This window comes from Littorina saxatilis, linkage group LG4 (assembly GCF_037325665.1).
Source record: "Littorina saxatilis isolate snail1 linkage group LG4, US_GU_Lsax_2.0, whole genome shotgun sequence".
In the NCBI taxonomy this organism is placed as follows: Eukaryota; Metazoa; Mollusca; class Gastropoda; order Littorinimorpha; family Littorinidae; genus Littorina; species Littorina saxatilis.
In genome coordinates this window covers 55,793,967-55,814,305 of record NC_090248.1, presented here as the reverse complement: position 1 = coordinate 55,814,305, position 20,339 = coordinate 55,793,967, and the positions used below count along the sequence as shown (strand labels likewise).

The 20,339-nt window shown below is 38.8% G+C and overlaps 2 protein-coding genes across 3 annotated transcripts in view; both read right to left on the bottom strand.

Moving 5' to 3' along the window:
* The window catches only part of LOC138965148 (chorion peroxidase-like), a 276,867-nt gene that overhangs the window by 133,419 nt on the left and 123,109 nt on the right, over nucleotides 1-20,339 (bottom strand). The gene's annotated exons all lie outside the window — the stretch shown is intronic.
* The window catches only part of LOC138965153 (uncharacterized), a 27,803-nt gene continuing 8,957 nt past the window's right edge, over nucleotides 1,494-20,339 (bottom strand). For both annotated transcript variants that reach the window (XM_070337280.1, XM_070337279.1), the window contains exons 4-6: nucleotides 19,057-19,278; nucleotides 17,063-17,183; nucleotides 1,494-14,888 (exon numbers count right to left, since the gene is read on the bottom strand). In XM_070337280.1, the coding sequence (XP_070193381.1) occupies nucleotides 17,074-17,183; nucleotides 19,057-19,278 (332 nt within the window). In that variant the 3' untranslated portion in view covers nucleotides 1,494-14,888; nucleotides 17,063-17,073. The remainder of the gene's footprint in view (nucleotides 14,889-17,062; nucleotides 17,184-19,056; nucleotides 19,279-20,339) is intronic.

The window sequence follows — 20,339 nt, the reverse complement described above, 5'->3', positions numbered from 1 at the left end:
GAATTTTAAATTTCAATTTTATGTGCCTATGTTCGGTTGAAACCAAATGTGACTCTAAACACAGGATAGTATTCCTAGGTTTACAATGTTTCTTTTTAGTTCTTCATTCAAAAGCAAACTAAGAATAATGTGAAGAATAGTTTACGTAATACGTAAGATTTTATTATTTCATTATTTTAGTAGTGAGTGAAAGTGTTCTAGGAAACCTTTCTAAGTTGCTTATGATTTTCATAAAGCAGTATACATTTTTAACTTGATTTTTCTCTTAGAATTTTCGACTTGAGGTAGAAGTTGTCTGTGTAAAAACAAGGAGAAACTCTGTAGTTTATTCCTTTTGAAAATGAGAAGCAATTAATGTTTTGTTTGGTTATTAGAATTGTTTTAATGTTTCAGAAATTTTCATTTCTTGGAAGAAAGGGGGAGATGTCAGTATGGTCTAAGGGAAATAACCAATGTCTTGCTAATGGGATTGCTTCCCTTGCTCTCTCTCTCTATCATGGCCGCTTGCTAATAAACCCATACCATCGAACACGTGCGTTGTGAGTTCGATAACGTCATTCTCGGTAAAGCCTCGAGTGACGTCATTGACCCTGTCTCGATGACATACCACACGATACCATGGATGAGTGGAGGTGTTACTTTTACACGTATATAAGAATACAATACACGTACGTGTGAGAGAATGCACATGCGTGCTCTAAACAGATACTAGGTGCTGTCAAATGAGAATGATTACATAGTTATTTATTTTATTAATGTTCACAGCACAAGCACTTAACATTACATAAAATCGATTACACGTAACACAGGAGAAACCCATTTCCGGTGTTGTAATCATCTCAATCGGTTACGCTGGAAAATGTGTAGCCGCTAAGTTATTTTATTTCGATTAAGTCAATGTTGGCTTAATGTTTCAGAATAGATCGGGAATCGTAGTGGTGTGTGTGTGTGTGTGTGTGTATGTGTGTGTGTGTGTGTGTGTGTGTGTGTGTGTGTGAGCGTGCGTGCGTGCGTGTGTGTTTGCGTGTGTGTGTGTGTGTGTGTATGTGTGTGTGTGTATGTGTGTGTGTGTGTGTGTGTGTATGTGCGCACCCCATTCCCCACGAATGGTTGCCTAACCGGGCTTTAGGCAACCACGTGGATGGTTACCTTTATTTTGGATGGCAGCTTAACCATACGGTTAGTTGCTTCACGCCAAAGGTGGATGGCTACTTAGCTGTGAATAGTTACCTGATGTGGATGGCTACTTCAGCAACTGCGTAAATTGTTACTTGCATTCATAAGATTCTTACCTATATGATGATGATGATGATGATGATGATGATGTTGATGATGATGGTACCTAAATCAGCCTTATTGGTTGACTCGGTTGGAGTTTTTTTAAACACACACACACACACACACACACACACACACACACACACACACACACACACACACACACACACACACACACACAAACCACCCACACAACCTAAAATATAAAACATATGTATGAGTCCTTTTAGTTTTATTGACTAATCTGATTAATCAAGAGAATCTAAGGAATGATTAGTGCATATAAGGCTATCCATAGACAAAAAACAACAACTACAAAACAACAACAACAACAAGCAAGTCACGTGTAGAAACATTCTATCTGTGAATATCACAGAATGATACTGAACGCACTGCATTTCAGGAAGCCAATGCTACATGCTGATATCCTACGCCCGAGACTGAAAGCGCTGACACACAATTATTTGCGTGGAAAACGTAGCTGATCGCTTGAAGTGATAACACAGAATCAGTTCGAATTTCGGCATTTCTTCTTCCCCATCGCCTAACTAATCTTGTTTTTACCGAGAAAAAAACAGAGGTCCCGTCCTCAGTTCACAAGCTTCCTAATTCATAAATCTCGTATCTCCATTTTTGAGATTTTGGAACTAAAACAATAGTAAGCTCCCTTATGGTGTTGCCTGTGTGGTGATAAAAGATTTATCGTAGCTCCAACTGCTTTCTAACGTGAAGAAAAGTTCTTGAGAAGATGACTCGTATCTTCATTTCTTTAAAGTGAGCGGCAATAAACCCTGCTCAAGTTAAACTTCCGAGGTTTTTGTGCCACACTTTGATGGGAACTATGGAATTGTGTGTGTTCAGATTTGTGTAATAAACTGAATGATTTAAACGTTTATTTAAGTACTAGAATGAATACCCGCTTCGCCGGGTAGCCGGCTTCGCCGGGAAGAAGTACTTAGAGCCGTACGCCGGCTTCGCCGGGTCCAAACAATGGACCCGCCAAGCTTAGGTCCCTCCCAGATTCGTGGAATGGGAACAGCACGAAAATGATTCAGTGGCCATAATGCCATTCCTGACCATATCGAGTCCCATCCTTGTCGACGAATGTAACCGTGTTAAACACCTTTGGAGGCGAACTCCACTCAAACAGGACTGAGCAAGTTATGGCTTCTCAAAGGAAGGCCAGTACATAAAATTACACAAAAGCCGCCAGACCACATCACAAACAGAACTGAACAATGCACAGGTGTTGCTCATATAGAGAGACACACACACACACACACACACACACACACACACACACACACAAAAACACAGAGAAGCCGTATCTATAGAGAGATAGATGACAGTGTATTTTTCGCGTGGCTATAAATTGATTCGACCTTTGCACTTTTACAGTGAGGATAATTTACGGGTCCAATTTACGTTCTGTACACTGCGTTGACCTTCTAAAAATAGTAACAGTAACAGAACGCCGGGAATATCCGAAGACGCTCAGCGCAGTGGACAGCGCAGTGACATTCTAAAAATAGTAGTAACTTACAACTGAACGGGAAAGCCACACGAAGGAAGGGAGATAAACGCCAAACACTGGAGAAGATAAGGAAGAGTTACTTATAATGGTGAAATAAACACAAAAACTAAAATCAGTTCAGCGCTGCGCGCTGAGAGCACGTGTTGAAATATCTCATCGATGATATTGTGTCCGGGGTGTAGCTGAATACGGTGTCCAAATTTGAAAAAGATCCACCGAGAACTTTGGCGTTGTGATGTGGTGTAGCGGCTATGGTGTGTCGGTATGAGGGCCCGGGTAGCTGAGGTGGAACCAAAATAGCTGAGGTGGAACCAAAATCGGTTCCGCGCTGCGCGCTGAGAGCACGTGTTGAAATATCGACCAGGTTGTGTCGTGTCCCGGGTCTACCTGAATATGCCCACCAAATTTGAAGCAGATCCATCGAGAACTTTGGCCGTGCATGGCGAATACACAAATACACAAACACACACATACACAAATACACAGATACACAAACACACACACAGACACAAGTCGTATATATATATAGAAGAATCCCCGCTGCAACGATACCCACGCAAAGCGTGAACACGTGAAAAAGCAACTTTAGTTGATGGAAATAAAAAAGGCACGAGCGGCTCGCACTAAATGGGTGAGGAAGGGGAGAAAAACACACACATTTTTTTTTAGTCTGGAAAAAGCACGTGCAATTACAAAGGTTATGGATCGCGTGCAAGATGATGAAAGGAGAGTGTGTACAGATCAAAAAGAAAAACGTAGTGTGCAAAAACAATATTTTATACATTTGTATAAACAGAAAATAGATATCTAAACAACAAAGTTCTTTCTTTCTTTATTTGGTGTTTAACGTCGTTTTCAACCATTCAAGGTTATATCGCGACGGGGAAAGGGGGGAGATGGGATAGGTGAAAGGGGGGAGATGGGATAGAGCCACTTGTTAATTGTTTCTTGTTCACAAAAGCACTAATCAAAAAATTGCTCCAGGGGCTTGCAACGTAGTACAATATATGACCTTACTGGGAGAATGCAAGTTTCCAGTACAAAGGACTTAACATTTCTTACATACTGCTTGACTAAAATCTTTACAAACATTGACTATTTTCTATACAAGAAACACTTAACAAGGGTAAAAGGAGAAACAGAACCGTTATCGCCTCTTACGACATGCTGGGTAGCATCGGGTAAATTCTTTCTCGTCCCGACCAATATGGGACTCCCCCTAACCCGCGGGGGGTAACAACAAAGTGACTGTGGCGCTTTATCCATATGAAGTGCTAGCAAGTTGCCTACCCCCGGAGGAGTGGATCCAGGAACGCTGGAATGACAAGGAGGACTCCTTAAACTTAGAAATGAATCGATGACCGAAGATCAACTCTCTCCGCACCGGTCGCCATTGTGAGATGAGATGACGAGGAAGAAAGGGCAAAAACGACGACAGAACAACAGCTCAGACAAATCCAGCCCTGGTGTCGGCGGCTCTACTACAGACTCGGAGAAAGCCAGTAAGAAAAAGGCAAGAGTATTCGAGGCAGGCTCTCCTATAGATATTCCTGTTTTCGAAACAGATTCTGATGAATTCGATATGAGTGACACTAACAAGAGAGATAAGCAAGTCAGTCTATCTGAAGTCGGAGGCGCAGCGGTTACTTCCCTTGATGCTCACAGTCGCACAGTCTCTAATGAAGATCTGCTCAATGAGATTTGTTCTAACCGTAAGGTTATGGAATCCATGAAGGACACTCTTGACCAACTAAGAGGTGAGGTCTTCGAACTAAAAACAGAGAATGACAAACTGCAGAAAGAAGTCAGTGAATCAAAGAAGAGAGAAGAGCACATGAAGAGTGAACTGGGAGAAACAAGAACTCTTGCTCATCACACAGAAGAGAGACTGAATGAGCTTGATCTTTATGTCCGACGGAACAACCTGAGGATCTATGGACTCAGTGAGGGTGTGGAGTCCGGCGGTCTCAATGGCGGTTCCAGTCCATCTGAGCAGACGAGGCAGGGCAATGGCAGTGGCAGTGGCAGGCAGGGGAACAGAGACGGACAACAGCTACCGGAACAACAGTCTGAGTGCGAGAAGAAGGTGCTGGCGCTGTTCAACAACAAGCTGAGCGTCAAGGTGTCCCCTGAGGACATCGAGGCAGTCCATCGCCTAGGCAGACTTCAGCGAGACAGGAGCACCCCGAGAGGAACCATTGTGCGATTTGTCTCTCGCAGAATAAGGGACCAAATCTTGTTTAACAGGAGGGGGTTGAAAGGGTCAGGCGTCGTGATTGTGGAAGATCTAACCCAGACGACACAGTACCTCTTCCACAAGGTCAAAGAGGATGCCATCTGTGAAAAAGCATGGACAAAGAACGGTAAAGTGATAATGAAAACCAAAAAAGGAAAAGTTGTCTACATCAGATCTCTATCTGAACTTAATGACCCCACCAGAAGACAGTCGGAATGGAGTAGTCATGCTTCTGAGCGTTGAAGGGTAGGTTTTTTTGTGCTAGGTTGTGCTAGGTTGTGCTATGGTGTGTAAAGATAATCATAGTCACCTACTTAAGATTGCTGTCCAGAGGACAAGTAGAAAGTAGAAAGCACATGGCAGTGTTGTGACCACGTGATGTTTTGTTTTGGTATGCCTTGCTCCTTCACCGGTACAGACGTTGGTTTCCTTTTACGACCCGGGTTTTTCCAACTTTTAACGAGAGAATGTTCAGTCACTTGTTTTCATTCTACATCGAATGTTTTGTCACCCAGCCATGTTTCTAAGCCGTACATAATACATAGAGTAGCTTCGGTGGAAAATATTTCCAGTCCCACGTGATCGGTATAATTCAAAATGGCGTCGATCGATCGACCCAAACTGTGGGACATGGATAATTCCAAATGCGTGAAAATTATGTGTTTTTGCTACAACTGTGTACTTCTAAATACTTGGATAAAGTTCCTGGAATCATACTCCTTCGTCTTAAAGCCCAGCGGCAAGATCCGAAGGTATGTGTTACTTGTGTTCATGTCTGTTTACATTGTCTTCAAATTCTTGTGTTTTACATGTTGTTTGTTTCAAAGCTGTGTATACTCGTGTGGTTTTCTCTGCACCAAACGAGCTTAGCCTTCTTTCTAAGTATGACGTTTGCCTAACGAACTCTCCGAAATCAACCTTAGTTCAAACGAGTGCATATCTATGTGTCGAACAGTTATTTCCCTTGTTCTCCCACACTGTCGTTGTTATGAAGGTTATGCTTACTTTTGTGTTCAATGGACTGAATGCTAAACAGGCTTTTTGCCACACAGCATGTTATCCAGTCTATATGGAGTGTTCTTTTACTCACAATGGGTGAACAGACCGGTTTCCGAATGTGTACGTTTAATTGTAACGGGTTAAATGAAAGTAAGAAAAGGAAGGATGTTTTCAATTTTTTGAGGGAAAAAAAATGTAATATTTATTTTTTACAGGAAACACATTTGAAATACCAAGATGAACAATATGTAAGAACATGCTGGGGCTACTCAGTGTGGTTGTCTGGATGCGCCTCTAATAAAAACGGTGTTGCGGTGATGTTTAATAATAACTTTGAACATAAAGTGCACAATGTTGTTCGTGACAATGATGGTTGTTTCATTATCATGGATGTTGAATTTTTGAAAAAAAAGGTACACCATTGTAAATATATATGGACCTAGCTGTGGAGATAAAGCCTCCTTTTTTGAGAATGTAAGCGCAATGATTAGACAGATTGGAAATGATTATGTTATTATTGGTGGTGATTGGAATGTTGTGTTAGATATGAAAGTGGATATGAGGAATTATGTATGTAATGTAAATCGACCCCAGTCAAGAAAAAAGATAAGAGATATGATGGATCTTTATGATTTGATAGACGTCTGGAGGGACCTTTACCCCGATAGACGCCGTTATACATGGAGGAAATGTAATTCCCTCAAACAAGGGAGATTGGACTATTTCCTGATGTCAAGTAATTTGCTGATGGAGGTAAATGGTTGTGACATTGAGTGTGGTTATAGATCTGACCACTCGCCAGTAACACTTACATTAAAGACAGAAGATATAAAAAGAGACAGACCTTTTTGGAAATTTAATAACTCGCTGATGTTTGATAGTGAATATGTTAAAGAGTTAAAGAAACTAATTATTGATGTGAAGAAATTTTACGCACTGCCAGTGTATGATATGGATGGTATACATTTAATACCCAATGATGAAATACAATTTAGAATAAGCGGTCAGTTATTTTTTGAAACCTTATTAATGGAAATTAGGGGAAAGACAATTGCCTACACCTCCGAAAAGAAAAAAAGAGAAGTAAACATTGAAAAAGAATTAATGATGAAACTACAGTTATTAGAAAATAATGTGACCAATGATTCCTTAGTACTGATTGAATTGTTAAATACCCAGCTGGAAAACTTGAGGAAGAAAAAGATTGATGGTATGTTGATAAGATCCAAAGCTAGGTGGCAGTTAGAAGGAGAAAAGGCGAGTAAGTTCTTTTGTAATATGGAAAACCGCCACTATCAGAATAAGGCCATGAGTTTTTTGCAAAATGGCGACACTGGTGAATTAATATTTGAACACAGACAGATTTTGCAAAACGTGAAACAGTTTTACGAAGATTTGTATAATCTGCAACCAACAGAAGATGTTGATTTACAGGAACTATTTATGGAAAAAATACATCCCGTTTTGACAAATGAAGACAGAGATAATATTGAGGGGAATCTTACCTATACTGAAATGTGCTCAGCATTACGGAAAATGAAAAACGGAACAAGCCCAGGACCTGACGGGTTTACAACAGAATTTTATAAATATTTCTTCCAGGATATTGGATTATTTCTGCTGCGTTCTGCAAATGCTGGATTCCAATGTGGAGAATTGTCCGTTACACAGAAACAAGGCATTATTACATGCATTCCGAAACAAGACAAGCCAAAACAATTTATTAAGAACTGGCGGCCAATATCCCTGCTTAACATATCCTATAAAATTTGTTCATCCTGTATTGCGAATAGACTGAAAATAATGCTACCTAAGATTATTAGTGAACACCAAACAGGTTTTATGAAAGGAAGATTTATCGGAGATAATATACGTTTGCTGTATGATGTGTTGGTGTTTACTGAAAGAGAAAATATACCAGGTTTGCTGCTTGCAATTGACTTTGAAAAGGCGTTCGACAGTGTGTCCTGGCCCTTTTTACAAAAGGCATTGGATTTTTTCAATTTTGGAAACGATGTAAAACAGTGGATACGAGTTTTTTACCAAGATATACAGACATGTGTTACAGTAAATGGCCAATATTCTGGTTGGTTTAATATAAGAAGAGGCGTCCGACAAGGCGATAGCCTCTCACCATATTTGTATTTAATATGTTCCGAGATACTATCATTAATGTTACGTAATAATTCTGTGATAAAAGGATTGAAATTGAACAACGAGGAAGTGTTATTGTCTCAATTTGCGGACGATACAACTCTTTATTTGGATGGCAGTAAGGAATCGTTTGTTGAATGTGTTAAAACTTTACAGAAATTTTCTAAATTTTCCGGATTAAAGATAAACAATGAAAAAACTCAAATTGTCTGGATTGGAAGAAAGCGAAATTCACAAGAAAGATATATGAGGGACATGAACTTCTGTTGGGACCCTGGGATCTTTAAAGTATTGGGAGTCAAATTTTCGACTAACACCGGCAACATTCTGGAAATTAATTATGAAGGAAAATTAAACGAGATTAAAAGAATTTTAAAAGATTGGAGCAGAAGACAGTTAACACCATTTGGTAAAATTACAATTTTGAAAACTTTGGTCCTTTCAAAATTGGTTTATTTATTAACTGTATTGCCAGACCCACCCGAAGAGTTTTTACGAGAAGTGAATGCAGCCTTTTATTCCTTCCTGTGGAATGGTAAACCTGCAAAGATTCGGCGTAATGTCGTTTGCAGACCTTATTGCAGTGGTGGTCTGAATATGATTGACATTTACACTTTTGTGGCATCAGTAAAGATAAATTGGATTCGCAGACTAAAGATGTTTGAATTTGATGTAAAAAAGCTTATTTTTGATATGATACCTGGAATGAAAGACATATTTAAAGTGGGTGCCGAGTATGTAAATGTGTTAATGAAACGATGTGGTAACCCTTTTTGGAAGGATGTTTTGAAACATTATAAGAAATGCTGTTCCTTATGCGAGGTAATTAATATTAATGATTTTGTTTCCGAATGTATACATTACAATTTGAACATTATACGAGACCACGGTACAATAGTAAATAAGGAATGGATTGAAAATGATGTAGTGTTTATCCATCAGTTGCTACATTTAAATGGAAATTTCTTTACCTTTGAAGAATTTAGGTTAAATTTTCCTTTTGTTCAAACTAATTTTTTATTCTATGAGGGAGTGATTAAGTCCCTACGAAAATATCAGAGAAAAGTAAAAATTGATTCGTTGAATGGTTTTCAGATTAGGGATTATAAACCCTGGCAGATTATTTGTAGAGGCAAACAGGCAATTAAAGAAGCCCTTTTGAAATCAAAATTTGACGATAACCCTGCAGGCATGAACAGATGGAATATGTATTTTTACAACCTGAACTGGAAACAGATTTTTGATAAGTGTTTCAAAACAACTAAGGACACACAGTTAAGATGGTTCCAGACCAGATTGCTTCACCGCATTCTTGGTGTTGCTTGCCGGCTATTTGTTCAAAAGATTCTTGACAGTCCCCTTTGTGCCTTTTGTAAAATTGAAAATGAAACAATTTCACATTTATTTTGGTACTGCCCGCTTAGTCGGAAATTTTGGACTGACTTGGAAGAACTGTTAAACAGAAGTGGTATTTACCGCGCACATGTTCTTTTTACAGAAGAATTTATTTTGTTTGGGTGTATGAACAATGTTAAGGTAGATGTGGTTTTGGATTTTATCATTTTGTTTGCAAAGTTTTATATTTATAAGAGTAAGTTACAAGAGACAAGGCCACTGTTAGAAATATTTCTAAGAAATTTGAAATACAGATTTGAAATAGAAAAATATTCCAGTTTCAAATCTGGTAACATTACCAAATTTGTAGAATTATGGTCCCCATATGAAGAGTTGGTTAGGTAGTACGCTAGGTTGTGCAGAGATGTGATGATATGTGTTTTGGCTTTGATTTTTGTTTGTTTCTTTTCTTTTTTTGCCTTTGTTTGACGGTATTATTAACTGACTGTATTATTATTAAGCAGGTAATACGTCCATAATGTCAAGTATTGTAATCTGAATGCTATGTTAAGCTCCGGCCTTACTTGCAGGAGAACGGTATGTTATATGTCCGTCTGTCTGTTATGTCCTAATGCTGTGTGTTGTGTATACTTGCCAAACATATCTATTATAAATGTTGATGGATGAATGATGATAAATTGTAGACGGATGCATGTTATTGATTAAAAGCCCCACAATGATGTGTTTGGCAAAAAACAAACAAACAAAAAAAAAAGTGACTGTGGTGAGATGAACACAGTTAAAAAACAAAAGAATTCTGTACTCACAAGGACCGCACAATACAATACGAATGTTTGCTTAGGCCTACAAAAAAAATAGGTGTGGTTACGGTAACCCGACCTACCCTATTTTTAGGGGCCGACCCTATAACTTGTTATTACATTTGTCAAAAAAACACACCAAAAAAACAACAAGAAAACGAGTGCAGAAAACGCAATGAAAGCGAAAGCGCCCGAGTCGCACACTTATTTCCCTGTCAAGTAGGTTTCATTTGTACACATTAGAAAAAAAGTTTAAAAAAAAAGTGATTGCCTACCTTCCTACCCTATTTGTTTTGGCTATGTTACCGTAACCACACTGTTTTTTTTGGCCTTATGAGAGCTTCATCAGGAAACAGACAAAAATAAAGGACAACAAAAAGCGAAAGCAACAGTGACGGACCGAACAAGGACAAGGTTGGAAAAGAAGAAAATAGATAGAGAAGATAATCATTAAGGCTGCAGCGTTCCTTCTCTTTCTAATGAAGAGAAAAAACATTTGCGAGGGTCCCTTGACAGCTAGTAAACTGTTATATATTTGTTATATATAAAACAAATAAAAAATTGTTCTGGTCCAGGTTCTGATGGCATTACAATTGAATTTATTAAAGTCTTTTGGTCCCGAGTGAGTATATTTATTTCCCGTACTTTTTCAGCAGCATTTAATAATGGTAGTCTGCCTGTGTCCCAAAGAAATGCTGTGATTGTGTTAATTCATAAGGTAAAAACCTTCCTGGATATGAATTGACTCATTGGCGTTCAATTTCATTAACCAACAATGATTATAAATTACAGGTTAAGTGTCTGGTTCTGCGCATGAACAAAGATGTACATATTGTGATAAAACTTGATCAAGTTAGAAATATTGTTTTAACAATTGAGTTATTAGCGATTAAGATCAGGCAGAGTAAGAATGTTAAAGATATTTCGAATTTGAACTGTTTAAATCATAGGTTTTGGGATGATGTGTTAAAAATTGCTTTGTGTGCTGACGATGTTACGTTATTTTTGAAAAGTGAAACGGATTTAAAACACGCCTTATTGATTTGTAATTCTTGTTATTATGCTTCCGGATTAAAGCTGAATTTGTCTAAATGTAAAGCCGTGTGGTTTGGAAGTCGTAAACAATGTCAAGACACCTTTTATAATTTCAATTGGAAGAAAAGAATAAATATTTTTGGAATTTATTTTTGTAATGACAGACCAACCTCAGATGCGGAGGAAAATTGGACGGAGCTAATTACGTCTGAGATGGGCTTGATTTCGGCATGGGAGAAAAGAAAGTGAGCATCATGGGTAACGTTATTGTAATTAAAACGTTTTTGATCTCCCAATTTGTTTATTTTATGCAGGCATTTGTAATACCTGATATATCATTAGCAGAAGTTAATAGGTTGCTGTTTATGTTATGTAACAGAAAGAAACCACAAAAAAGGCATCCGAAAAGGTTAAGCGGATAATATTGTGCAGTGATATAGACAATGGTGGTTTAAATATGATTGATTTGAAACACATGCAGTTATCCTTTTTATTACAATGGGTTGTTAGACTGACATCCGGCGAAGTCACAGCTAAGTACAAATGTGTGCCAAAGTCAAGTTGTTTTAATGTACGGCTCAAATTGTGATTTTTTGTTTTTATTCAAATGTTCATTTTCGAACATTAAAAGGGGTCGAGCGAACTTGTCAATTCCAATTTTTGGAAAACTGTCTTAAAAGTCTGGCTTGATAACAATGTATGTGTTGATGGTAATTTATCTAATCCCCTATTATGCAACAACCAATATTTTGTTTTTGGTGGAAATGTATTGTATTTTGAAGATTGAGCAAGAAAGGGTCTTATTAGTGTACATGATGTTTTATATAGGAAAAAGTTTGTTTCCTATCAGTTCATTTGTGATGTTTTAGGGAAATCCCCACAGATAATTTTGGAATATAACATGGTTCGTGCAGTTGTTGTGAATGTTATTAATACGATGATGCACGCAAAGAAAGAAATTGATTTGATGGATATTCCCTCCTTTCCTTGTAAGAAAGTACACAGCGCACAACAGTTTAGAAAATAATTAGTAAGTATGAACATTGTTGAACCATGTGCAACTGGTTTTTTTAGGAGAACATTTAATTATGAAATTGATAAGAAAGATTAGTTGATTAGTTTTGAATCGGTTAAAGAGACAAGGCTTCGCGTATCACAATGGAAATTACTTCACAATATGTATTCCACAATCATGTTGTGTAAAACGAAAGTTGTGGAAGACCTTTTTTCATGTTTGTAGCAATAGCGTTGATTACATAGACTTTTTTGTTTTTCCCAGTGGTGATTGAGTTTTGGAAACATATTGAATTTTATATTTGGGTACATTTAGATCAAATCATATTTGGTGTTAAAAATCGACATTTGCATGCAACTCTGTTGAAAGATTTGAATCATATTATTTTGGTTGGTAAAATGTGCATAAGTATTTACAAGAAAACAAAGGCGTCAATGCCTCTTTTTGTTTTATTTGAAAAGCAATTGCAGATCAGAAATATTCATTTTTGAAAGAACAAAATTAGAAACGGAAATAAAGTTATTCCAAGATGTATAACGTGAATGATATATAGTGTGTTCTCTTTGTGTATTTAATCATATGCATCCAAAACACATATTTCAACAGCATACGCACATGTTTAATTATAACAGATTAATTTTCAAGGAAGTGTTGTACATCAGAAGTGTTATATCCATCGTTAGAATCACAAATATTTGAATAAAATGTGAAGATATTGGAAAAAAGGGAAGAAAGCAAAGACATGAAATGAAGCATCAAAATTGTAAAAATAATTATATAGATTCTACGTTTACAAAAAAAAAATGTATTAATTAAAAAACAACATAAAGGGTATCACTTATTCCAGTTTATCTATTCGTGATGAATACAGGAAATATTCAAGTAAGACTCTCTGTTTTACACAAAAGTAGTTCTCAAAATCACTGGTGCCAACAACGCCACATTGTGTTACATTACAATGGTTACTTAAAACACATTAAGCGTCGTATTTTCATATAATTGAGCTACCATATCAAAATGGAAATCTTGACACCAAATACAAAATGGAAGTCAAGGAGAATAAAAGCTACATGGGTGTTGATATATATTTTTGTTTGTTAATATGGTTTTGCACAAACATATATTCGTTGTGTAGGTTTGCTTGGATGTGGTTAGGCCCTCCAGATTGTTACCTTGGGATCATTCGTATGACATAGTATAACTGAATCAACATTAGACATTCCGTTATTCGAATACAGCAATTACAGGCAGGATCAAGGCATTTCCAATAGATGAATGCGTTCATGCCATTGATGAATTTTGCGCCGCATTGCGAAAGTGTAACTTTACAACGAAGGGGTTACTTTTTTCAGTCATTTGAGTTTAGCAAATATTTTCATAGTTGTTAAACTTCAGTTCATCGGTCAAGCGATGTAGAAGTAATCAGTATTTTGTAGGGTTGCATTTTGTTTGGGTCATGTTGTATTTCAACTACGAGCCTAGTATGCGACTGTATGTCAGGAGAGAAGTATTTTCTTTACCACCAAAATTCCGTAATAATGAAACCAAATGTTAAAGTTGGCAATATTTTCAACATATTGCAAGCATCTTGCGACCTCTTTGCCAATCTGTTCTGTGTGTAAACTGGTCAAACTGATTGCTTCAAATTTAAATTTTAGGAAATCAAAATTTCGATTATTATTGTCGTGTACAGAATTTCTAAAATCGGATAAGTCTGCATTTGTATCGCCCATATGAGCTGTAGATCATTGGACAGTTCTAAGAAAATGTCCCAATGTATTGTCGGAGGCGGGTGGTAATGTCACTTTTCGTAGGTAGCCAAATCCAAAAACCTGATGTGTGTGGGTGTGTGTGTTTGTATGTGTGTGTGTGTGTGTGTGGAAGGTGCTTATATTGAAATAGCTCTGTTATTATGATATTCTAGAGTTGTGGAAGAGGTGCAAAGCAGAATATAAGTCAAACATTAACAACTGGTCGACCAGCCAAAACCAGCAACCGCAGCGAATAACTGATTCTGATGGGAATGCTAAGCAGTGTCCGCTCGATATGACCCCATTTCTTTCAAAATACGTATATCAGAGTTTATGATTTCTTGCGACAATGGACGCTTGCCTCCATTGATCGCCAACAACGTGTTTTGCCTGAGGTCACGTGCGTTTCCTTTGAGGTCACGTGAGTTGTGGAAAAACGCGCGTTCAGCGATCACTGCAGGCTAGCCAGAGAAACGTGGCTCCGATGTGCAGATTTTCGAAAGAAAAAGGCATCATGCATTGCGGAAACTGCATACCATACACATGGGAGTAAACAGCAAGTATATTCAAAAGTTCCCCCCCTCCCTCCTCCACCATTGTGAAGACAGGGTTGGTATACAGCGTGTTGTCGTGGACGTAAGTGTGGTCCCTATGGCTCAGTGGTTCATGTTAATGATGGCCTCTCTCCTCGATGATCTCGTCGACATTATCCGTGGTACTCGCTGGGTCTCTGCCAAGTATGATAAGAAGGGGATGTGAATTATAGCTTTGTCAGAAAGACGTACAGAAAGCACAGACTTTCAAATTCAGCAACCCACAGATCCAGCTGAACATAGGTACTGACTCACACACACACACACACACACACACACACACACACACACACACACACACACACACACACACACACACACACTCACACACACACACACACACACACACACACACACACACACACACACACAACACACACACACACACACACACACACACACACACACATGCTGAGTTGATTGACGGGTGCGTGTAAGATGCAGTTCTTATTACTTGATGACCGTGCAACTTTCCCCTTGTTCAGAAGCTTCAGAATGAGATATCCGAACATTTAACACTAGTTGTTGCCGTGCCTTCGACGGGCTGCGTAGATTTAACCCTTTCATTCATTCAAACCGTAAAACTAACATGTGCAAACCCACACACGAGTGTACGTTTCAGCTCACAGACGAAAAAAAAAAAGAAGATTTGTCTACACGACATAAGTCGTTCTTCTGGCTGCAAATGGCACTGGATGAAAACAGGAGGAACACAGCCCCCGGTGTGGTATAAATAGTTCAATCCTAGAAAATGCTGATAGTTTCCCAGGTGTGTGCATGTGTTAGTGTCATCAGCCAACTGCACGTATCGCAGAAGGTCACACATATATATATATATATATGAAGTCTTATATCGCGCGCGTATCTCCAGACTCGGACTCAAGGCGCAGGGATCTATTTATGCCGTGTGAGATGGACTTTTTTACACAATACATCACGCATTCACATCGACCAGCAGATCGCAGCCATTTCGGCGCATATCCTACTTTTCACGGCCTATCATTCCAAGTCACACGGGTATTTTGGTGGACATTTTTTTTTATCTATGCCTATACAATTTTGCCAGGAAAGACCCTTTTGTCAATCGTGGGATCTTTAACGTGCACACCCCAATGTGGTGTACACGAAGGGACCTCGGTTTTTCGTCTCATCCGAAAGACTAGCACTTGAACCCACCACCTAGGTTAAGAAAGGGGGGAGAAAATTGCTAACGCCCTGACCAGGGTCGAACTCGCAACCTCTCCCTTCCGAGCGCAAGTGCCTTACCACTCGGCCACCCACATACACTTGACCATTGTCTATACAGGACCGGATACGAACCCGTAACCTGAGGATCACAAGACCAGAGCTTAACCAACTCATCTACCGGTTTAACAACAGCCAAATCTCCTTCGGGGCGGCCCTTTTCATTTATTTTTCTCATTATTTTAAATCATTTAAAATCGGAGTAACACCTTTATGGCTTAAAGGCACAGTAAGCCTCCCGTAAACCATCACGTATCACAGATACTGTCAGGCTTTTACACACAGTACAAACACCCTTCCATTTGAACGCTCACCAAACGGGAACATCCTAGGTGCCTTACGTAAAGAGACAATCGGACCGTGGTGCGTTTTGGCGCTAGACCTAACTTTTAAAATCTAAATAATAAATTGACAGCTTGTTACACAAACATTCTTAAATCATAAAAGAATTATTTTTTCATCAAGACAAGATCAGTACAATTCGAAGTTTTGAAAGTTTGAAAAAAGAAAAGCCCGGAAGCAGGGTCACGCAAGGTCGTGGTTCTCGTAGCAGACGACGGTTTATGCCTATCGGCAGTTCCTCAGAACAGTCCAAAGCCATAGCTAGAGTTCTTGTGAACCACAGCCGTTTGTTTCGTGCATAGTCAGAGGTACATAATAACGTGCTATTGCAGAGAAGCTCACATCGAGTCGCATTCAAATTACAAACTGACGACTACATTGTGAAAAAGGGAAACTGGATCACACGGGTTCACGATGGCTCAGGGGTAAGATAAACCACGCAAAAATAAATTCTTTGAAAATTGCTCGCTCTTTACGGAGGGCACCTAGGACGTTCTCAAGCGGTGAGTGTTTAAATGAAAGGGTGTTTGTACTGTGTGTAAAAGCCTGACAGTATCTGTGATGGTTTACGGGAGGCTTACTGTGCCTTTAACCTTGAGGGCGTTAAAAACATTTTTTTTATCATCGTCCCCTTATCTTTTCCTTTATTTTCAGTGCGCTAGCCTTCTCTTTTATTCCTACGTATACTTTTGAAGATTGTGAAACTGAATGACTAAAGACTTACCTCATCAAGACTCAGACTAGGATGTTAACGGCGATAACCACGGCGACAGCAGCTCCAACATATACTGGTGCCATGGCCACAGCTAAACGTGTGGTTTCGTTTGCTGCCAGATCTTGATCTTCTGCAGAGAAACAATGTTCGTTATGTATAGCACATTGGAGTGATTATAACAGGTACAGTTCTGTTAAAGTGGTGTCATGTGAGACCACTCCGATGAGAGGACACCTACCTGAAATGATTAATTATGTCATGACAGGCCAACCTACCGCACCAGGGCGGGGAAATAGCTCAGTCGGTAGCGGCGCTGGCTTTAAAACCAGTTGTCGCTATCGGCGTGGGTTTGCTCCCCACGTTCGGCGAGGGATTTAATTCCAATAATCAACTGATTGCAGACTCTCCTCGGTGGCCTAACACTCCCGTGTGCACGAATGCACACGATCAAAAAAACAACCAAGTTCACAGCGAAAGTCTCATGGCTTGGAAATGAATACATGCATGCAGGAACAAGAAGACAATAAAAACACGAAGTGAAATTTATAAGCCAGTATAGCGTAATATCATATTGCGGTAAGCATAAAAGCACGCTTTTCTGTATTCTTTTTAACTTTCTGAGCTTGTTTTGAATACAACATATTATATGTATATGTTTTTGGAATCAGGACATTATACAAAATAAAATAAAATAATTGTTTGGATCTTTGTCATACATTTTAATCGTAGTACTAATTAACCTATTTTCTTTAATTGTGATGACATTTTAAGAGTAAACAGGAGATATGTATATTTTTTCTCTCAGAATTTGATGAAGAATACGATGCAATCAATTGTAAATCTGTTTGCGAAACATCGATTGTAATGACAACTCTAATGAGCAAACTAATTAACTAATTTGTAAGCTTCGGAGCTGCAATGCAATCCCAAAGTCCGGATTTTGTCATGGATTGCTGGACTAAAATTTGAACCAATTTGGCTGAACAATGAGGACGTCACAGTGCGGCCTCCACTTTCACAAAAAGCCGGATATGACGTCATCAAAAACATTTATCACCAACAAAAAAAGAAAAAAAGTCTGGGGATATCATACCTAGGAACTCTCATGTAAAGTTTAAAGGCATATGTACTCGATGACTATACACGCTAATTGCTTTACCAACAGCTGGAGACATGCTAAATTAAGTTCCCTGCAAAATATTGTGGTCTAGGACCCCTTCAATGTTGAGATATGTTAATTTTCATTTTGATCTGGATCGTCCTATTTATAGATTTGGCAACACATGTAACGTTGATGCAAGGGAGCTAACACCGCGGCTTTGTTGACATCCTCACTTTTTCAGAGGCTAGAACAAGCTGTAATGCATGTATTATGGTCCGCGCATGGTGACATATCGTCATTATATGGTCTTATGGTGCGTTTGACATCGATTATGGGCAAACTACACTTTGTAAACACGGGAGCGCGTACATATGCCTTTAATGAAGATCGGTCCAGTTGTTTTCTCTGAATCGCTCTAAACATACACACAAACGCCTACATACACCACACCCTCATTCCGTTAATGTTAAAACATTTAGTCATAACTTGACTAAATGTAAAAAAGAGGTAGCGCCGTATACTGTATGGCAGCTCGCTTTCCCCATTGAGAAAGCAGCCCAAATTTTCATGAGGGTAACCTCACATAACTATTTGAAATCTTATCCTTAACTACAATATTTAGACCTGTACAAGTACGGCTGCTACTAAGGGTGTCCTTACATCGCAGGTACCGCTGAATGAACAATCGATTTCGATCAATCACTCCCCCTCCCCTTTGGTTTTATCCAACGATCCTATCCCGCTCCCCCCCGAAAAACAATAAGTAGGAAAAAGCGAAGGTGCAACAAACAAAAACAATATAAAAAATAGCATTCATCTTCAAACAAACATCATATGAATAGTGACTTGTACACACAAAGGACAAAACGATATTAATTATATCTATGATAATACGACATACCCCAGACTTGAACTTCACACAAGCTAAAAGCATGTTGCTGGCATGTATTATTCCCCGTACAGTTCTTCATCAGTGTGACAAAACGCCCTATGCGTGGTTGGTTACACAGGACGTGGATTGGTTTTGGGTCGCCGGCTTGTGGAGGCCAGAACGATTCATTTCCAATAGTGTGGCACAGCTGGTCGTCAACATAGATCCTTATGCCAAGCATCCGAAGAAACCCTGTTTGTGAACAAGTGCATATTTGGTTTTATCATGCATTACAAGTGATAGTAAACATAAGCGCGATCGTGTGTGTGTGTGTGTGTGTGTGTGTGTGCGTGCGTGCGTGCGTGCGTGCGTGCGTGCGTGCGTGCGTGCGTTACAGCGCTCTTGTTACTTATTGCGCTACATAAAATGTGGGTTAGTTTCATACAGAATGAATACTAAATCATGAGAAAAGCAGGTGTATTACGACATAAAATGATAATGTTACGTTTACCTTTTTTACATTTAGTCAAGTGTGTGTGTGTGTGTGTGTGTGTGTGTGTGTGTGTGTGTGTGTGTGTGTGTGTGTGTGTGTGTGTGTGTGTGTGTGTGTGTGTGTAGAGCGATTCAGAGTAAACTGCTGGACCGATCTTTATGAAATTTTACATGACAGTTCCTGGGTATGATATCCCCAGACGTTTTTTTCATTTTTTGGATTAATGTCTTTGATGACGTCATATCCGGCTTTTTGTAAAAGTTGTGGCGGCACTGTCACACCCTCATTATATTTAGTCAAGTTTTGACTAAATATTTTAACATCGAGGGGGAATCGAAACGAGGGTCGTGGTGTATGTGTGTCTGTCTGTGCGTGTGTGTGTGTGTGTGTGTGTGTGTGTGTGTGTAGAGCGATTCAGACTAAACTACTGGACCGATCTTTATGAAATTTGACATGAGAGTTCCTGGGTATGAAATCCCCGAACGTTTTTTTCATTTTTTTGATAAATGTCTTTGATGACGTCATATCCGGCTTTTCGTGAAAGTTGAGGCGGCACTGTCACGCCCTCATTTTTCAACCAAATTGGTTGAAATTTTGGTCAAGTAATCTTCGACGAAGCCCGGACTTCGGTATTGCATTTCAGCTTGGTGGCTTAAAAATTAATTGATGACTTTGGTCATTAAAAATCTGAAAATTGTAAAAAAAAATTAAAATTTATAAAACGATCCAAATTTACGTTTATCTTATTCTCCATCATTTCCTGATTCCAAAAACATATAAATATGTTATATTCGGATTAAAAACAAGCTCTGAAAATTAA